The 21,266-nt window shown below is 46.2% G+C and overlaps 1 protein-coding gene across 1 annotated transcript in view; it reads left to right on the forward strand.

Moving 5' to 3' along the window:
* Window positions 1-1,080: 1,080 nt before the first annotated feature.
* The window catches only part of SDCBP (syndecan binding protein), a 92,308-nt gene continuing 72,122 nt past the window's right edge, over window positions 1,081-21,266 (forward strand). The window contains exons 1-2 of the mRNA XM_069220226.1: window positions 1,081-1,218; window positions 13,214-13,281. Coding sequence (XP_069076327.1) covers window positions 13,231-13,281 — 51 coding nt within the window. The 5' untranslated portion in view covers window positions 1,081-1,218; window positions 13,214-13,230. The remainder of the gene's footprint in view (window positions 1,219-13,213; window positions 13,282-21,266) is intronic.

Genomic DNA, 21,266 nt, shown 5'->3' on the forward strand with positions numbered 1-21,266 from the left:
TTTTGGTATTCACCAATTGGACATAGGAAGTAGCCCTGTGTTGTGCCTAACAAGTTCGGCCAGTGGCATTTAGCATGCTTGTTCTCCCTTTTTTCCCTGTTTAAGCCATAAACGCAAAACTGAACGTAGCATCTTTTGTAAAGTTATTGACACACAACCGACTGGCTGAAGGTGTAACGCAAGGCATGGGGCTACCTCTTAGCGCGTAACTAATTGTGTTTCTAAGTTAATGTGTGCCGGGAATTAAATCAGTTGATGCAATATTGTAAGCATTATTTGATGTATGCAAAATTACCCGCTTTTTTGAGGATATTGGGAATCCCTGCCACTTTGCAGCCTGTGATGCTTGAGCTCTAATAATGTTGGAGCCAAAAAATCAAGCCCCAGTATTGTTTATGTAAAAGCTAGAACTGGGAAAAGAGACCAATTAGCCGCTATGTCACACAACTCCAAAAGCTGTTCATCTAACTTAGCAAAGCCCACATCCTCACTCCCATAGCCTCACTAACCGGCTCTTTCTTTAAGGACTCCACACGCACTCAGATCCACTAAAAGTGGAACCCAACACGGAGTAACAACTCAATAAAATTAGCAAGATGAGTGGCCCTACATTTTGGAAGGTTTAAAGTAGATTATGGCGCTGGTGTGAACTGTGAGAAGCTACCCCATCGGAAAGGTTCGTTTACCATCCACCTTGAATATGTCGCCCCTCACAGAAGGAAAAACACTGCGGAAAGAAACAGACGACTAAAACCTCTGCATCATTTTCCGTAGCAGTTCATTAAACGAAGCAGAAAAGTATCGTTTGTGTCGTAATCGTTCCGTCACGGAAAGAAACACCATATGCGGTAATTATACCATAATCAAAAAGCGAAGTAGGAGTCTGGAGGTTTATCGTCTGCACCCACCTGGATAACAACCAATCATGTACGTGTATACATATTACATTCCTGTCTGGAAAGGGTATTAACCATGGATTGGTTGTCGAATACTTGTGGTAGGATTGGCCAAGCGTTTTTTGTGGTCAAGTTATTCATTGGCTGCAGTGGCTTGGAGACTGTACGCTGTCTTTTGATTGGATGGGGAATCCCTGCCAATCTCTTCTCAACATTGCTTCCTGTGGGTATGTGAGCGCGCACGTCACGGGTACCCGATAAAATTGCAGTTCAGTAGTACGCGCTCTCGGCTTCCTCAGATCCATCTAATCCTCAGAGCCAGGTAAGAAGAAACTGGAAGAATGTTTCTTGTTTTCCTTTAAATCTTTATGGGCTGGGCAGGAAGGGTAACGTCATCAATTGCTGTGACCCGTAAACACATTTGGTAATCTGTGCTTCGACCGCCCCCCCCCCCCCCTCCATCACCGCAGGAAGTTCTGTTCTCTCACATATGTACTGCCATAATTTAATTAAGAATTGTCTAAAATTCTTTCCAGATCAGTATCTCATGATTCTTGCCAGGAGGAACAGCGAAAAACATTACTTCTGGTTATCTAACCCTTGCCTTTAAAGCAATCCTATCCCAACCAACTTGTCACCTGTGCTGGCATGCCTGTTCAACAAGGTTTATGTTGACGTCATTTATCACTCTCTGATCAGTGAAACGACGTTAATAAGTTATAGCACAGAACTTGTTTTCCAGACAAGTTACTATCATCTTACTTTCCAATAAAAGAGTTGGCAGTGCCTTTATCTCTGATTTTAGCACTTCGGAGTTTCCTCAGTTAACAACATCTGTCTCCCCATATCTCTGATAGTAGTGTACCAAACTGTCCTTGCAGGAACACTTCTGCAAACACTGGCATTTCTGTTTGAAGTGGTCAGCTGTAAAATTTTTAGGTTTTAACTGGATCAGAGGACATGAAGGAGAAACATTGCCATTGCACATCTGTTGCAGTTTCCCTACAAAATTAATAAAAATTTACATCTGATGATATAAATTTCCATTGGCTTAAATGTATTAATTACATTTTTGTTCATTCCAGCAAAAAGAGTTATGCTGCCCTAATGACCTGGTCATTGCACTGCTTTGCCTCCCGTGGCTCCACCTTAGAAGTAGAGCCCTTTCCCTGGCTTCTCTGAACTCCTGACCCCTGTCAGGAGTTTGAGGCCCTCCTCCACCCGCAGGCTTCTGCCTGTACCTCATTCCTGGTGTCTAGTGGGAGAGCTCTGCTTTCCTACGAGGCTACCGTCTGCCTCTCTCCTCCTTTCGCTCTCTGCTCAGCTTCTTTTCTGTCCCTTTTATGCTCCTTTTGCTTCCCTACTCTCTTCCTCGTTTTTCTCTCACTTTTGCTCCCCCCCCACTTGCTACTGCCCCCTCTCCCGCCTCCTAGCTGTCCTCTCCTCCCCCCACCTCCCTACTTAATGGTGGCCGTACCAATGGTAAGCCCATCTGTGCCCGTTCGCACCTGGACCATGTCCAGTGCCAGACCTCTGGCTCCTGTTTCTCCCCCCCTGGCTGCCTTGCACATCTTCACTATGATGCAGCCGCCCTCTGCGCCCTCAACACCAGCTGCTCTCCTGCCTTCAAGCCTCCACGCAGACCACCCGTGAACTCTTCTCCTGCCGGAACTTCACCTTCACCAGCCTCCACGCCAACGACCCACCCACCCACCAAGCAGGACGCAACCATCTTGGATGTATCCTCCTCAACACCCGCTCCGTCCACAAGCACGAAGTAGAGCTATGGAATCTACTCGACTCAGCCTCCCAAGACATCGCCTTCCTGACCAAGACCTGGACGAACCCCTCCTCAGCGCCTGACATCGCCATAGCCATCCCGGATGGCTACAAGATCACCCGCAGGGACCGCTCCAACAAACCAGGAGGAGGCATCGCCATCATCCACAAGAACACCCACCGGATCATGACCAGCACCAAAGACACCCTCAGCACCGCCGAACACATGCACTTCCAGATCCACACTGACCCAAACACCACCCTCCGAGGGACCCTCTTCTACAGGCACCCCGGCCCCCAACAGAAGTTCAGCGACTCCATTACCGACGTCATCAGCACGCCCACTCTTGCATCAACTGATTACATACTCCTTGAGGACTTAAACTTCCACCACGAAAACACCAGCGACAACAACACTGCCACCCTGCTCGACAACCTCTCCAACCTCAGCCTCAAACAGCTTGTCACAACACCGACCCACTCCGCAGGACACACTCTCTTTTCTCCACCAGCAATCACTTCTCCTTCAGCCACACCACCGAACTCCACTGGACAGACCACCGCTGCATCCACATCTCCTTCAATAAACCACCACCCACAACGGATCCCCCACCGCAGTTGTAACAAGGTCACCGAAGACCAACCTTTCGCAACCCTCTCCCAGAACCTACCCATCGACACCACCGCCACTGATGCAGCTGCCCGCAACTTCAGGCGATGGGTCGACACCTGTGCCAATACTCTCGCCTCAGTCAAGAATCCCTCCAACAGACGCACTGACAGAAAGGCCGTCTGGTTTACCGCTGACCTCCACAAATCTAAGCAAACCTGCAGAAAACTTGAAAGAAAGTGGAGCCAAGATCAGACTCTGTACAACCACACAACCTTCAAAAACGCCATCCGCAGACACCACCAACTCATCCGAGCCGCCAAGAGAACCGCCTCCAAAGACCGAATCAACAAAAATGCACATAGGCACCAAGAGCTCTTCAACGTCATGAAGGAACTCTCCAACGCCACAACATCCTGCCATCCCAAGACCTCCGCGACTCCCTAGCCTCCTACTTCCAAGCAAGATTGCAGACATCCACGACAGCTTCAGCACCCAGACCCCACCCCGGCAACCGCCAACACCACAGATTCACCTCCGGCCAACCTCCTGCTCTCCTGTACCCCCGACAATGACACCATCGAAATCATGAACACCATCCACTCTGGCTCTCCATCTGACCCCTGCCCTCAACAGAGCAAGCTCTGTCATCGCACCCCAACTACGGAAGAACATCAACAGCTCCTTGGAGTCCGCCACCTTCCCGGAGAGCTGGAAACACGCAGAGATCAACGCCCTCCTCAAAAAAAAAAAACAAGGCTGACCCAAAGGACCTCAAGAACTTCTGGCTCATCTCCCTGCTCCTCTTCCCGGCAAAAGTAATCGAAGGCTGTCAACAGACAACTAACCCGCTTGCTCGAGGAGAACTGCACCCTGGACCCCTCCCAAACCGGATTCCGCAGCAACCACAGTACCGAAACCGCCCTCCTCGCCGCCTCCGACATCAGAACCGTACTGGACAGCGGCAAAACTGCGGCCCTCATCTTCCTGCACCTCTTGGCCACGTTCTACACGTCTCCCACCACACCCTACGCTCACGCCTCTGCAGTTCAGGAATCCGCAACAGAGCCCTGGACTGGGTCACCTCCTATCTCACCGGCAGAACCCAGAGAGTCCGCCTTCCCCCCCACCCCCCATTTCCGCTCAGAGGCCACCAAAATCATCTGCAGTGTACCCCAGGGTTTGTCCCACAGCCCGACCCTCTTCAACGTCTACATGGCCCTGCTCCCTAACATCGCCTGATCTCAGAACCTCAACATCATCTCATACGCCAAAGACACCCTGCTGATCCTTTCCCTCACCAAGGACTCCGCCAAGACCTACCTCCACGAAGGAATGAAGGCCATCGCTGAATGGATGAAGAGCAGCTGCCTCAAACTCAATTTCGACAAGACGGAAGTCCTCATCTTCGGCTCCACCCCCTCTGCATGGGATGACTCCTGGTGGCCTGCCACTATTGGAGCCGCTCCAACTCCCACCGACCACGCACGCAACCTAGGATTCATCTTGGACTCCTCATTATCCGTGACCCAGCAAGTCAATGCAATCTTCTTCTCCTGCTTCAACACTCTCCGCATGCTCCGAAAGATCTACAAATGGATACCCACTGAAACCAGTAGAACAGTCACCCAAGCCCTTCTAAGCCGCAAACTGGACTACGGCAATGCCCTCTACGCAGGAACCATGGCCAAACTGCAGAAGAGGCTGCAACGCATCCAGAACGCCTCATCCTGGACATCCACTACCACATCACAGACCACCCTTAGAAACCTGCACTGGCTCCCAGTCAACAAGAGTATCACCTTCATACTCCTCACCCACGCTCACAAAGCACTGCACAACACCGGACCAGAATACCTCAACAGGCGGCTCTCCTCCTACACCCCGACCCGGCATCTCCGCTCCGATGACCTCGCCCTCTCAACCGTCCCATGCATCCGCAGAACTATAACCGGTGGTAGATCATTCTCGCACCTCATCACCAAAAAGTGGAAAACTCTTCCCACCCACCTGCGCCAGACCAAAGACCTCCTTACCTTCAGGAAACTTCTCAAGACCTGGCTGTTCAAGCAGTAGCACCAGCGCCCTGAGACCCTTTATTTATACTAATAAATACTTTTAATTATGCAGGCGGAATTCATGTAATTTCTGAATTAGAATTTTTGCATTGATTGTTTGTGTTTTTTTGTTTGTTTTATTTTTTTTGTTTTTGTTTGCATGCAAGTCTTTTTTTTTCCTGTGGAAAATATGTTGCCAAGAGACTTTTTTTGCTTGATCCCGGTCTCCTGCTATCAGCGAGACTAACTGTGCACTGAAATGAAAAATGAGCATTGGTAAAGCTACACCTTTCACTTTTGGGACCTATTGGCTTTGTGACTTGGTTTAGCCATGCATAGAGGCTGCATCATTTTGTAGGCGCACGCCTACAAAATGACCTGAACAATATTTTTTTCTGTTTGCTGATCCGAATTGGGTCGGTGAACCAAACCAAATTAATTTTTTTAAATGTTATGAAATGTGCTGAGAGAAATGGTAAAATAGAGATAACGGGGAAACGTTCGTAGAGTGTTTATAGAAAATGATTTTAAAAAAAAGTTCCCACAAAGCGGATACTTATGGAAGGATAAAACGAGCCATTTGGAGAGTTGCTAAACAGACTATACTTCACGGGAGGGACAAAGACGAGATGGATGTACGTAAGCAAATTAGACCATTGAAAAGAAAGCAAGAAAATAAGAGTGACAAAACATACTGCCAGTGGAAAGCAGTGGGTGAAGTTGCTTGGCCTGTCCCAAATAAGACTTCTGCAAGCAGACAGCTGCACTGTCAGGCAGGGTTGAAGCTAAATAGCCAGCTAAATACTGACAAATCATATTTAATCTTAAAGGTATAATTTCATAAAACATTTTCCTGGAAAAAATTACCTGGTTTCGCTCACTCTTTATGGCATTTCACCAGTTCCATAACTCCTTTTCCAGCCCCTGAATTGCTGGGATCACACAATGCAGCCTGCTGTAGTTGCAGATACGTACTGCCAGGAGTGATAAATCTTGCAAACTCTTTCACTATCACACAAATGTTTTTACAAACTACAAGCAACGGCAAAGTTAACATTTCTCGCCTTGGGGCCCAATTGGGTTAGTTAATGGTTCTACTGATATTATACATTATAGATGCTTGCAGACATTTTCCTAGGAGCCAAAAAGTATGGTCTGTGTTGCGTCTGAGGGCTGTGTTGGTGCCAGCAGGGTGGGGATCAGGAAACAGGTGGTTGTAAGTTAGGTGAAATGAAGGACGTACATCTTGTAGAGTTACTTTGAGGATTTCATTTCATACTGCCCTCTAAATTATGCCCCTAGTCTCTATAAAAGACACATAATTGACAATACTGTGCTCTCCTGTATCTGGGTCACTGTCTGTCTACCACACCCTGGGCTAAGCTGCTTTTGCCACCTATCACTACCTTTAGCGTGTCAAGTGTGCAAAGGAAGTAACTTAATTTTAATGAACCAGAATGAAATGGAATCTTTGGCTCACCATCCCCTTATTCCTTTAATCTCTGTAAACATTAGAAATGGTTGGAAACCGTCCCAGTTAAGGTAGCAAATGCTATAAAACCTCCATGCATTGTTGAGACTTGCTCTATAAGTGTTGCTGATAAAAGAACCGTATTGGGTGGTTGTTCTAATTGTCCTTTGTAATGTCTGTGTACACACGTATTTACAGCTGTTGATAAGTAATATTATTGTATTGTCAGACTCTTGCGGAAAGTCCTCTGACTGTGTCCCTGGTCTAGCGCCCATGGATCCCGTTAAAATCTATTATATTGTTTTGAGATGTGTATTGCAAACAATACAGTAATCAGTCTGTATGGCTCACTGATGGAGACTAGTGTTTTTCAGCACTTTTTCATTAACAATCAATACTGAAGTAAAAGCTTCAAAGTGCACACAGAATATTTGAGCAAATGCTATTTAAATTACAGCGCTCTGGGGTCTCTAGTTGGCAGTGGTTTGCACCCTGTCCAAGTGGGGATTCTCACTCTAGTTAGGGTAAGGGAGAGCCACGCAGCTATGATAACCCCTGCTTCCTCCTTGGTAGCTTGGCACAAGCAGTCAGGCTTATCATAGCAGCAATGCATAAAGGATTTTCACCCACCGCCACTGTAGTACTCCACACCATTTTAGACAAATAGCCAATATTTATCTGAATAAAACAAGACAAAAATCCAACATAGACAAGTAAAGGTATCACTTTTTAAAGGTTTAAATGAGTCTTAATGCATAGGAATCAATGGTTGTATCCTTTTAACACACAGTACCAGGGATGCATCAAAAACAAAGATGACTCGAGGGAGGTGATGCATCGGAAAAGCAAAGCGATGTGTTGGTTCCTTACTGGCAGGGGAAGTGATGCGTCGGTTCTTTCCCCGCAGGGGAGGTCATGTGTCAGTTTCCCGTCACATATCCTCTTTACCTTACTGCGGTACGGGGTCAATGCGAAAATGACACCCAGGGACAATGCAAGGGAAAATCCAGGTGCATGGTTATGATAGAGCCGTGGTGGAACAGGCGCGGCATCGATCCTACAGGCACTTGTTGATTCTTCCACTGCAAGGCAAGTGCTGCGTCGATTCTTCTGCCGCAAGTCAGGCAACGTTTCGATTTTCAGCTGCAGCGTTCCGATGCTTGGATTTCCTTCCTCAGGACACCAGTTTCAACTTTCAAGGGCCCAGGGACTGGATTTAGCATAACTTGGCAAGTCAGGATTCTCAGCAGAAGAGCCCAGGCGCTGGTAGATGAAGTATTTGATGTCCCTGACACTCTTAACAGGAGGCGAACTTAGTTCAAGCCTTTGCAAAAGCAGGGTTTGGAAAGCAAAGTCCAGTCTTGTCACTCCCAGGACAGAAGAGGCAGGCCAGTGCAACAGTCAGTGTCAGTCCGTCCTACAGCATCCAGCTCTTCTTCCTGGCAGAATTTCGTCAGTCCAGAAGTGTTTCGAAGTTGTTGTCTCAGCGGTCCAATACTTTTACTTGTTTCTGCTTTTGAAATAGACAAACTTCAAAGGAAAGTCTTTGTAGTGCACAAGACCTTGCCTTTACTGCCCTAGCCCCAGACACACTAAAGGGGGTTGGAAACTGTTTTGTGTAAGGGCAGGCACAGCCCTATTCAGGTGCAAGTGTCATCTCCTTCCACCACTCTAGCCAAGGAAGGCCCACCAGGATATGCAGCTCCCTTTGTGCGACTGTTACAAGTGAATTCACAAACAGCCCAACTGTCTTCCTGACCCAGACGTGTATTCCAGCAGACAGAGACACAGAATGGTTGAGCATGAAAATGCCCACTTTCAAAAAGTGGCGTTTTCAAACTTACAATCTAAAAAACAACTTCACCAAAAGATGTATTTTTAAATTGTGAGTTCAGAGACCCCAAACACCACACCTCTATCTGCTCCCAATAGGAAATTACACTTAAGAGATTTGAAGGCAGTCCCGTGCTAACCTGTGGGAGAGATGGGCCTTGCAATAGCGAAAAACGAATTTAGCAGTATTTCACTATCGGGACATGCAAAACGCACCAGTATGAGCCTATCTTTTGAATACCTTAGGGGTTACCTACATGTAGTAAAAGGGAAGGTGTGGGCCTGGCAAGTGGAGGTACTTGCTAGGTCGTACCGGCAGTTCAAAACTGCCCACACTGCCACTGCAGTGGCAGGTCTAAGACATGTTTCCAGAGCTACTCATATGGGTTGCACAGACAGTGCTGCAGACCCACTAGTAGCATTAGATTTAGAGGCCTAGGGAACACATAATGCACTTCACTAGGGACTTAATAGTAAATCACCTATGCCAATCGTGGAGAAAAACAATCACAAATACCATTTACACAGGGAGAACTTGCACTTTAGCACTGGTCAGCAGCTATATTTTAAAAGATTTAACAGCCATTTGTTAGAAGACGGAGCCTGACATTTGACCAGTCTTTTGCACAGAAAATGTGATAAGATAAAAAAAAAAAAATGAAAGGCCTCTTTATTGCTCATTCCACCTCTGAATGTCGGCGTTCTTATGTTTTTTTTGGGGGGGGGGTGGTGCTTCAGCCTCCCCATTTCCTTCCCCCCCACCCCTCCCCCCACCATCCTACCTCCTCTAATTCTAGCACCTATGGGATGGGCGTGAAATTAAGGAAGATGATTGTTTAGGATATGCTGTTGGTAAAGAGCACTGAACTAAATTACAACGCTGGCATACAGAACATTGTTCCTCGCTGGCATGCGTGCTTGATGAACAGGTAGTGCCTGAAATCAGTAGAAATACAACACGTTTATGTCTTCCTGAACTAACATACAAGGGAGACAGCTGAAGTCACGTCCACTCTTAGAGAGTGCTGCACAAAAAAGAAAGAGTTCCCAGAAAGCGACCACTCATGAAAAAATAGTCCATCAGAGAGGTAATAAACAAACTATGCTCCACGGGAGGGACAAAGACATATGTTACAGGGCCTAAAACAAATGAATCCAGTGAATAGAAAGCAATCAATGTGGAGTTACAAAACACAAAGCCAACGGTAAGAAATGGCTGAATGTATTACTAGGTGCTTTTTCAGCATGCACAAATTAGTTATTTGCAACCAGACAGCTGCAGGCTCCTACCTGAAAACATTAACTCATACAAAGCTTCACTCCTTCATCTAGTCCACACATCTTCATCCAAGATTACAGCTGCCAGTCCCCAAGAGTTTTCTCTGCACCTTCCAACCTGGCAAATTGACTTTTTCTTTGGTATTTTTTTGTTTGTTTGTTTTACAGGCCATAATATCTCAGTTTAATGGCCAGCACAAATCTGAACTGGTTTAAACTGGCACACGCTCTGCTGATTGATGACATAAATATTTTCTGCCTCTAAAGCAAAATCCTTCTCTTTACTTTGACCATGATCAAAATAATTATGTTGGATAAGCATAACCTGTTTGATCATTCCTATATCTCATTTACTGTCTTTGGTTTTATGCCTAAATCGGAAAGAGGGGGGGTGGAATTTAATAAAATATCTACTTGTCCATGGGACAGGTAGCTTCTTAAATCTACTTGTCCTGTAAAAAACATCTGCTTGTCCCTTTGGTGCCATGTAGGGATGCAACAAATTATGACAGAAATCACATTATGTAAGAACTCTGATAATAGCCTCTATGATTATGCCACGGCTACTATTATAGTAGGGTTTGAATACTTGTAATTTTAACTACTAGACCAATTTCCTTATTTTCTCCCCTTTTCTACATACTGGGGCTAGAAGAAGCAGTAAGCAGTAGTTCCAGGGCAGGAATGCCTTTGAGTCTGTATGTTGTAAGGATTTTCATCAGCGATTCTCTAACCTTTTCCCATAATGAGAAATGTTGGAAATTTACTCCTGACCGTGGCAGAAGCAGTTCTTCCAGGGTTGTGGAAAAAAACGGTTTAAGGGAAAGTGAACTTGTAAACGTGCAATAGATTTTCACTTGAGCAAATACACACATGCATATTTGCTTGTGCTAAATTACAGTTCACAAATATTTTTACAAGAGTACGAATTCCTGGTCTGCTTCTGTAAGTTCATGTGATTTCATGAAAACCACTTACTCAAAGACATATACCATGGGTGAATTTTAGTGACTTTCTTAAAAAATTGGGTCCCTGTTGAGGCCTGGCGTTAACAAATACATTTTATTTTTATTAAACTTCTATTTGCCTGGCTTTACCGTGAGCGATCTCATTCTGCTCTTCTACAAGGAGCATATTGGCACACAAAGTAGTTATGTCACGTGCCAGGAACTACTGTGGCAATTACTGGTGTAACGAAACTGGAGGGGACTCCCCTGCAAAGAACATGGAGGCCCCCTTCTCCAGACTCACTCAAGACGGGTGCAGTGCTGAGGGGGGCTGTGGGGCCTTTGTTATGCCACTGTTGGCATCATGTGCTTTTTGAGACCAAATAGGTTTTTTTTAATTTGTTTATTTTTGAAATATTTTTTTTGCCAGTGTTTGTTGCAATGGTGAGGGCCTGGCAGCTCCCAAAACAATAAAGTGTTACAAAAGCCATGTCAAAACAAGACTCGCATTGACAAAACCAAAAGACTCACAAAAAGGTTGGCTTTGCCAGTGCTTGTTTATTTTCATCCTTCCCGTTATCTTGTTCAAAATGGTTGCACTGATTTTCCATTAGGAATATTTTTGGGAAATACTAGCATGCATCAACACATTTAATTATTATGATTTTTTTTTTTTACTGGAGCCACTGACCGTAGTGCATTGTGACTCTAAAATGTTTATTTACAGCGTTCTCCCTAATAATGAGGGCTTTTCATTAATGAACCATAAATACAAAGTTGAACAGCATTAACACATGGACACACATTCCCTCAACTGCAGACAGTTTCCTTCTCTGTAAACTGGCAGCCAAAGGGTTTGTGCTGCAGGGAGTTGGGCCTACTTGTCCCAAGGACAAAATAAACATGAAAACTTGTTGCCCTTGACCCCCAATAATATGTCCTGGGCGTCGGGCGATATGAATGCCACATCCCTGCTCTAAGGTAATGAGCAGGGCTCTACAAATCCACGTTCCATTAGACTAATTCTTTTTACAAATTAAGCACTGCCAATAGAGTTAAAAAAAAAAAAAAGAAAATACATTGACCGAAAAACACCTTATTCATCGGGCAATTCAAAATCATGTGCACTTATGTCGTTACTCCACCACATGTTGGGCAATTATTACTAATATTTACATTTGTTTGGGGTATAGTATAATAACTACAGTGCATAAATCTGCATACATTAAATTTTTTTGTCCACTCAGTTTGTCGGGCGATAGGAATTCCACATCCCTGCTAACTGAACACCCTTTTATGGCTTATTAAAATGTTAATGCATTTTGTTTTAGAACAGATTGTCAGTGTTTCTGTAGCGAACAGGCCCGGCTTCTCAATTTTGAGAGAGAGATCTTCAGCAGTCCTTCTCTATATCATGCAGCGCCTAACCCGCTTCTGTCCTACAACACTCCCTTTCTGCCCCATGGCTTCTGTGGCTGCCCAGCCATAAAGCAGCCCAGTGGGAACTTGCTAATAGACTTGGCTCTCATTTTTAAAGTCTCCTTCTTCCTCAGTAGAGATGAAGCTGTTGTGACCCCATACATAAGCAGCCCAGACGCAACAGCTTCCTCTTCTTTTCCCTAAGGCTCACAACAGCGGGGCATCAACGTGAAACCCCAGGCTGCATCAGTCTCTGGAGGTGCCCAAATCCAGGGATCTTCTGTCCCTTTCTCCTGCCTCCCTCTGCATCCCTTTATATAAAGACCTCCAACTCTGGTACCGACACCACAAACAGCGAAAGAGCATTGCAGGTGCAAGCTGAGTGAAATATCAAGTGTTCATAGTACCAAGAAGTCATCTTTCATTAAGCCAGAGCATTCATGTATTTACGTGGTCTTCTGCACCATCCACTTCTTGCCTCCACCTGGCATGTGTGCCCATAATCTTCATGCTTTTGCCATATTAACTTCTTGCTAGGACAATGCTTTTTAATTGAATCTTCGAGTTTGACTAGTATAACATTATCAGCCTTCGCTGTGTTTAAAGTTCGCGAAAAATAGCCACAATAAACCTGGTTCTGCTTGTAAAACTGACACTGTGCCCATTCTAAACCATTCTTAGCCCAACTGACCATGCCTTTCATTATACACAAGCTTTTGAATTTGTCATGGCTCGTTTGTATTTGTTTTCATGGTTAAGACTTGCATCCTACTTTTTTAAAGCGTGTCTGTTTAAAAATATTAAAGACAGTAATTGAGCATTTATACTGTGATCTGCAAATCATTCACCTGTGCAGCCTAAGGTAAAACATGCTTCATGGAAAATGTTTGTATTGAGTTTAACAATGCCCCACTGTTTTTCAGAGGTATCCTCTTCCACCATGTCCTTGTATCCTTCCCTGGAAGACCTGAAGGTCGACAAAGTAATCCAGGTAAGTGGAACCAGATATTTTATTTCTTGAATGTGTATGTAAAAGACTTTAAACTGTCCGATATTTTTAGAGGACTATTTACCAGCCTGGGACACCACTTTTGTTTTTCTATGTGTTGTGAAAATCTTTTATTGGAGTTTCAGGATCTGAGCAGCTGAGACAGACCAGCCAAATCTACAGGTAGTGAGAGACATTATCAAAAAACATAAAAAACTTGAGCTAATGGTGGTTACAGTCTTCGCATAATTCGGTCAGTAAAAGGCATATGTTGATTGAAATAGGCTGGGACCTCTCTTGGCCCCCACTTATCCCCTCTGTGGCCCCACCCACTTCCATTTTGCAAACCCCAACTTCAGAAAGGAAAAATTCCCCTTCCCACAAGCGTCCTGTCACGTTAGTGTCCGTAAAGCATACGCATACAAGTAGTCAAAGAAAAACATAAAACTCTCATTCACATTAGTGAAATAAGCCTAAGGCCTGCATCGAGGAGGAAGCAGTGAGATTTGTGAGCCCTTGCTTAGTTTGGCATATACTGGCTTCCATTTGGATTCATAAAGTAAATAGGTACCATTCATATGGCTAACCAGCTGCTCCATAGTGAGTGAGGTACCACTGAGTGATGGGGCAGTCCAGCTGTTTCCAAATATGGGCTATAGTTGGTTTAGCAGCCCCCATTGCCTTAAAATCCACAGGTGTTAGTCCCAAGTGCTTCACTTGCGATGTCAAGAGTATCAGATAGCCTAGTGTGAACCTGAATAAGTTTGACACCCTCTGCGAAAAGGGGTTGACCATCGAATATGCAGCACCTCCCCTGCAAGCCACAACCACTCTAGGATCTGGGGGATGCAATGTGATACATGTCATGGAGTCTGCAGGGAGTTTAGTGCGAACCGTACTGCACATTGTAGTGTATTTCCTTTCACAGTGGGAATATGGAGGACCAACTAAAAGTCCTCACCAGCCTCCTCCACTGTTTCAGTGTAAAATGTTTCCATCGCAAGCTTTTCCACTCTCCATTTCGTTTCCACCTCAGCAGTGCATTTTTTTAATAAGAACATTGCATTGAAGTCCGGGTTTATGCCCCACTGGGCCACTCAATACAACCGAAGACAGGTGCACAATGCACTTGCATGAAGTGGACCAACAGGGTAGCATAGAGCCCTACTGTCCCTCAATCTTCAGAAGGCCTTCTACTCTGTTGACTGGGATTACTTGTTTGGTCTTCTATCTAGAGTGGGATTCTGCCCTAAATTTATAGGTTACGTTCAGCTCTTGTCGTCCAACCTTGAGGTTAGAGTGCAATTGGGTGTGGGCGCATAGTGGTTCCCAGTGATGCAAGGCACTCAACAGGGGTGCCCTCTGTCGCCCTGCTATTTGCGGTTGTGATTGAACCCTTAGCGGCATTGTTCAGGGACTCTGATTTTTCTGAGCAGTGCATCCACCCTCATAAATGAGTTCCTTCTGCCTCTGCGCCAAGTTTCCCCACCTTATATACCTTAAACTTAAAAGAAAGCTTCTGGTAACCTCCTCCCTTCAAGTAAGGTTGAAATTCAAACGCTGGATGTACTTGGTCAGTGTTGAAGACACACAAAAGGATTGGCCAGAACCCAGTGTGCATTTCCAAGACAGAGTCATACCTTTCTCTGCTATAAACATTCTCATCCTTGCACTTTTATCAGCGTTGCATCCCCCATGTTATGTTCCCTTCCCTGGTGAGAAAAGCGAAAACACGTTCAAATGTAGGGTGTTAAGCTGTGCGTGGGGAAAAATACCTGCGCTACTGATGTGACAGCAGTTGAAGCTAATCTAAGCACAAATTGGAGTCGGTGATCAAGATGGAATCTGTTAAATACAGATAGCATTACACAGGGCACCTGTTCTGTCTTTCATTGCGGTGTCAGCCGTGCTTGGAGAAAGCCGAACAAGCCCGTCCACCTCCAGTAAGTCATCTACAAGGAGTGCAGGCCCCATGTCCTCTACATCTGCAGCTTGAGATACCAATGCTTCTTGCAGGACGTGAAAACTACTGTAATTGACCTGGTAGGAGCGCAGATGATCTAGCGCTCAGTTAGTGTGTTTGTATGTATCTACAAGGGCCTGCTCATTACGTATGCTAACCTTTGGGGGATTAGTGTATTTTAGCCACTGCCCCCTTGCAAGTGTTTTTGGGAATTATATGGTGACAATTATGTCCTCTGGCTCAGAGCTATAATGCAACATACAGGTTCTGGTGTTAAGTTACAGATAGGCATATATAAATTCAGTGATGTTAAATGAGTTGGTCATATATCGGAAGTTGGCTCTGTATGTACTATTTCAAAGTAAGAAATAGCATGCACAGAGTCCAAGGGTTCCCCTTAGAGGTAAGCTAGTGGTAAAAAGAGATAATTCTAATGCTCTATTTTGTGGTAGTGTGGTCGAGCAGTAGGCTTATCGGAGGGTAGTGTTAAGCATTTGTTGTACACACACAGGCAATAAATGAGGAACACACACTCAAAGACAATTCCAAGCCAATAGGTTTTATATAGAAAAATATATTTTCTTAGTTTATTTTAAGAACCACAGGTTCAAGATTTACAAACAAAACTTTAAATGAAAGGTATTTCACTCCGGTATCTTAGGAACTTTGAATAATCACAATAGCATGTACAGTTTTGGCAAAAATGGCAATAAGCTATTTTAAAAGTGGACACAGTGCAGAAATCAACAGTTCCTGGGGGAGGTAAGCAGAGGTTACGTTCACAGGTAAGTAAAACACTTACAGGGTTCAAAGTTGGGTCCAAGGTAGCCCACCGTTGGGGGTTCAAGGCAACTCCAAAGTTACCACACCAGCAGCTCAGGGTCGGTCAGGTGCAGAGGTCAAAGTGGTGCCCAAAACACATAGGCCTCAATGGAAATAGGGGTGCCCCGGTTCCAGTCTGCCAGCAGGTAAGTACCTGCGACTTTGGAGGGCAGACCAGGGGGATTTTGTAGGGCACCAGGGGGGACACAAGTAGGCACAGAAAGTACACCCTCAGCGGGACTGGGGTGGCCGGGTGCAGAGTGCAAACAGGTGTCGGGTTTTCAATAGGATTCAATGGGGAGACCCGGGGGTCTCTTCAACGATGCAGGCAGGCACGGGGGGGCTCCTCTGGGTAGCCACCACCTGGGCTAGGTAGAGGGTCGCCTGGGGGTCGCTCCTGCACTGGAGTTAGGTTCCTTCAGGTCCTGGGGGCTGCGGGTGCAGTGTGGTTTCCAGGCGTTGGGTTCCTTAAAGCAGGCAGTCGCGGTCAGGGGGAGCCTCTGGATTTCCTCTGCAGGCGTCGCTGTGGGGGCTCAGGGGGGGTCAACTCTGGCTACTCACGGGCTCGCAGTCGCCGGGGAGGCCTCCCTGTAGAGTTAGTTTTCCGCAGGTCGAGCCGGGGGCGTCGGGTGCAGAGTGGAAAGTCTCACGCTTCCGGCGGGAAACATGTGGTCTTTAAAAGTTACTTCTTTGTTGCAAAGTTGCAGGTTTGTTGAACAGGTCAGCTGTTCTCGGGAGCTTCTTGGTCCTTTTAGATGCAGGGTAGTCCTCTGAGGCTCAGAGGTCGCTCGACCCTGGGGGATGCGTCGCTGTTGCAGTTTTTCTTGAAGTGGGGAGACAAGCCGGTAGGGCTGGGGCCAAAGCAGTTAGTGTCTCCGTCTTCTCTGCAGGGCTTCAGGTCAGCAGTCCTTCTTCCTCTTCAGGTTGCAGGAATCTATCTTCCTCGGTTCTGGGCGCCCCTAAATACTCAATTTAGGGGTGTGTTTAGGTCTGGGAGGTTAGTAGCCAATGGCTACTAGCCCTGAGGGTGGCTACACTCTCTTTGTGCCTCCTCCATGTGGGGAGGGGGTCACATCCCTAATCCTATTGGGGGAATCCTCCATCTGCAAGATGGAGGATTTCTAAGTCATTCACCTCAGATCAGGACACCTTAGGGGCTGTCCTGACTGGGGAGTGACTCCTTCTTGTTTTTCTCGTTATCTCCTCCAGCCTTGCCACCAAAAGTGGGGACAGTGGCCGAAGGGCATCTCCACTAGCTGGGATGCCCTGTGGCACTGTAACAAAGGGGGTGAGCCTTTGAGGCTCACCGCCAGGTGTTACAGTTCCTGCAGGGAGAGGTGAGAAGCACCTCCACCCAGTACAGGCTTTGTTCCTGGCCACAGAGTGACAAAGGCACTCTCCCCATATGGCCAGCAACATGTCTGGTGTGTGGCAGGCTGGCAAAAACTAGTCAGCCCACACTGGAAGTCGGGTATGTTTTCACGGGGCATCTCTAAGATGCCCTCTGGGTGTATTTTTACAATAAAGTGTACACTGGCATCAGTGTGCATTTATTGTGCTGAGAAGTTTGATACCAAACTTCCCAGTTTTCAGTGTAGCCATTATGGTGCTGTGGAGTTCGTGTTTGACAGACTCCCGGACCATATACTCTTATGGCTACCCTGCACTTACAATGTCTAAGGTTTTGCTTAGACACTGTAGGGGCATAGTGCTCATGAACCTATGCCCTCACCTGTGGTATAGTGCACCCTGCCTTAGGGCTATAAGACCTGCTAGAGGGGTGACTTATCTATGCCATAGGCAGTGTGAGGTTGGCATGGTACCCTGAGGGGAGTGCCATGACTTAGTCATTTTCTCCCCACCAGCACACACAAGCTGGCAAGCAGTGTGCATGTGCTGAGTGAGTTCAAAGGGGGGAAAACCCTACTCCCTTCTGAGGCACCTCTCTGTAGGCGAAAAGCAGACATGGTAAGAGGACATGCCATCTCCTTTTGAGCTTTTCAGGGAGCCCCATGATCACGCCCTTCAATGTCTTGTTGAATCTTTTCACAAGACCATTGGTTTGTGGATGGTATGGTGTGGTGAATTTGTAAGTCACCCCACACTCATTCCACATGTGCTTCAGGTATGCTGACATGAAGTTGGTCCCCTGTCAGACACCACCTGCTTAGGAAATCCCACTCTGGTAAAGATACCAATGAGTGCTTTAGCTACTTCTGGGGCAGTAGTGGACCTAAGGGGAATTGCTTCAGGGTACCTAGCGGCATGATCCACTACTACTAGGATATACTGATTCCCTGAGGCTGTGGGAGGTTCAAGAGGACCCACTATGCCCACTCTTTCAAAGGGGACCCCCGACCACTGGAAATGGAATGAGGGGGGCCTTTGGATGGCCACCTGTCTTACCACTGGCTTGACAGGTGGCACAGGAGACACAAAACACCTTTACTTTCTGGGACATGTTGGGCCAATAGAAATGGTTGACTAACCTCTCCCAAGTCTTGGTTTGTCCCAAATGCCCAGCAAGTGGAATATCATGGGCTAAGGTCAGGATGAACTCTCTCAACTCCTGAGGCACTACCACTCTCCTAGTGGCACCAGGTTTGTGATCTCTTGCCTCAGTGTAAAGGAGTCCATCTTCCCAATAGACCCTATGTGTAACACTGATTTTTTTCCTTTGGCCTCTTCAGCAGCTTGCTGCCTAAGGCCTTCAAGCGAGGGACAGGTTTCTTGCCCCTTACACAGCTGCTCCCTTGTGGGCCCCCCTGGGCCTAAGAGTTCAACCTGATAAGGTTCCAACTCCATGGGCTCAGTTCCCTCAGAGGGCAGAACTTCTTCCTGGGAAGAGAGGTTATTTTTCTTTTGCTGTGTTGAAGCTGGTTCCCCAGTCTTCTTTCCTTTTCTCTTGGAGGGTTAGGCCATTATTCCAGGCTCCAACACCACTTTTTCACCCTGAGCCTTGCATGGGTTTTGAGTTCTACCTCAGCCCATGCTGAGGACTCCAGGTCGTTTCCAAGCAAACAGTCTACAGGGATATTAGAGGAGACTACCACCTGTTTCAGGCCATTGACCCCTCCCCATTCTAAAGTTACCATAGCCATGGGATGTACTTTAGTCTGATTGTCCGCGTTGGTGACTGGATACGTTTGTCCAATCAGGTATTGTCCTGGGGAAACTAGTTTCTCTGTCACCATTGTGACACTGGCACCTGTATCCCTCAGGCCTTCTACACTTGTCCCATTAATCAAGAGTTGCTGCCTGTATTTTTGCATATTAGGGGGCCAGGCAGCAAGTGTGGCTAAGTCCACCCAACCCTCAGAAACTAATGTAGCTTCAGTGTGAACCCTGATTTGCTCTGGGCACACTGTTGATCCCACCTGGAGACTGGCTATTCCAGTGCTAACTGGAGTAGTAGTTGAAGTGGAACCTTTCTTGGGACAGGCCTTGTCTCCAGTTTGGTGTCCCTGCTGATTACAGCTACGACACCAGGCCTTTTTGGGATCAAAGTTTTTACCCTTGTACCCAAAATTGGATTGTGAAGAGGCTTTGGACCCTCCCTCCTGAGCAGGTTTTTGGGGCCCTGTAGAAGACTCTTTACTTTTACCCTTGGATGTCTCAACACTCTTCCCCTGGGGAGTCTTTGTGACCCCTTTCTTTTGGTCACCCCCTGTGGAAGTCTTGGCCACCCTAGTCTTGACCCAATGGTCTGCCTTCTTTCCCAATTCTTGGGGAGAAATTGGACCTAGGTCTACCAGATGCTGATGCAGTTTATCATTGAAACAATTACTTAAAAGGTGTTCTTTCATAAACAGATTGAACAGCCCATCATAATCATTTACACCACTGCCATTAATCCAACCATCCAGTGTTTTGACTGAGAAGTCAACAAAATCAACCCAGGTGTGGCTCGAGGATTTTTGAGCCCCCCTGAACCTAATCCTGTACTCCTCAGTTGAGAATCCAAAGCCCTCAATCAGGGTAGCCTTCATGAGGTCATAGGATTCTGCATCTTTTCCAGAGTGTGATGAGTCTACCCCTACACTGTCCAGTGAACATTCCCCGAAGGAGAGCACCCCAGTGAGATTTGTTTACTTTTCTGGTTGCACAAGCCCTCTCAAAAGCTGTGAACCATTTGGTGATGTCATCACCATCTTCATATTTTGTTACAATCCCTTTGGGGATTTTTAGCATGTCAAGAGTATCACTGACCCTATTTAAATTGCTGCCACCATTGATGGGAGCTAAGCCCATCTCTTGTCTTTCCCTTTCTATGGCTAGGAGCTGTCTCTCCAAAGCCAATCTTTTGGCCATCCTGGCTAACAGGAGGTCATCTTCATTGAGGCTGCCCTCAATGCTTCCAGAGTTGTTGGACTTCCATGTGGGAGAAGCAGCATCTCGGACTATCACTTGTGGAGTCAGGGTTGGTGGAGCCCTGTTCTCCCTAACTAGGAGTGGAGGTGGGAATTTCTCCCCATCACTAGCTTCTCCCTCTGTAAGGGTATCTTCAGAGGGGTTCTTTGTAGCAAACTCTGCCAAGAGCTCCTGGAGCTGTACTTTGGTAGGGTTTGATCTAGTTTTTATCTTTTTGATTTTGCAGAGAGTCCTTAACTCTGACATCCTAAGATGCAGGTAAGGGTGAGGTTGAGCTCCACCACCATCTCTACTGCAGTAGACATTATTTCTCTAAAAGTTGGGATACTTTTTAAGAATCTAAAACTATCTCTAGAACTTAATCCAAACTTTTACAAAACTTTTAAACTCTAAACATGCTAACAGGGACTAACACAAGGCCCTAGCAGGATTTGTAAAAATTTAGAAAAATAGCTCAAATTTCAATATATATATATATATATACACACATACACTATTGTGGTGTATTTATTGTGTCACTGGGGTGAGTGTGTTACACAAATGCTCTATACATGACCTCTGGGGATAAGCCTGACTGCTCTGTGTCAAGCTACCGGGATGAGCGAGGTTATCCTTGGTGTGTAATGTACCACCCTCACTAGGGTGCTGCTGGGTTCTGTCTGGCTGAGGTGCTTACCCTAGCCAACAAGAAACCCCATTTCTCACACAGACACACACACACACAAACACAGACACACACACACACACACACACACAATTCTTTGCTCCTTAGCTTACTAGGAGCTCTCTTTGCCCCCACCACGTGAGTGTATGGTGATGGCTTTGTTTTTTC

This window comes from Pleurodeles waltl, chromosome 2_2, assembly GCF_031143425.1.
Source record: "Pleurodeles waltl isolate 20211129_DDA chromosome 2_2, aPleWal1.hap1.20221129, whole genome shotgun sequence".
Taxonomy (NCBI): Eukaryota; Metazoa; Chordata; class Amphibia; order Caudata; family Salamandridae; genus Pleurodeles; species Pleurodeles waltl.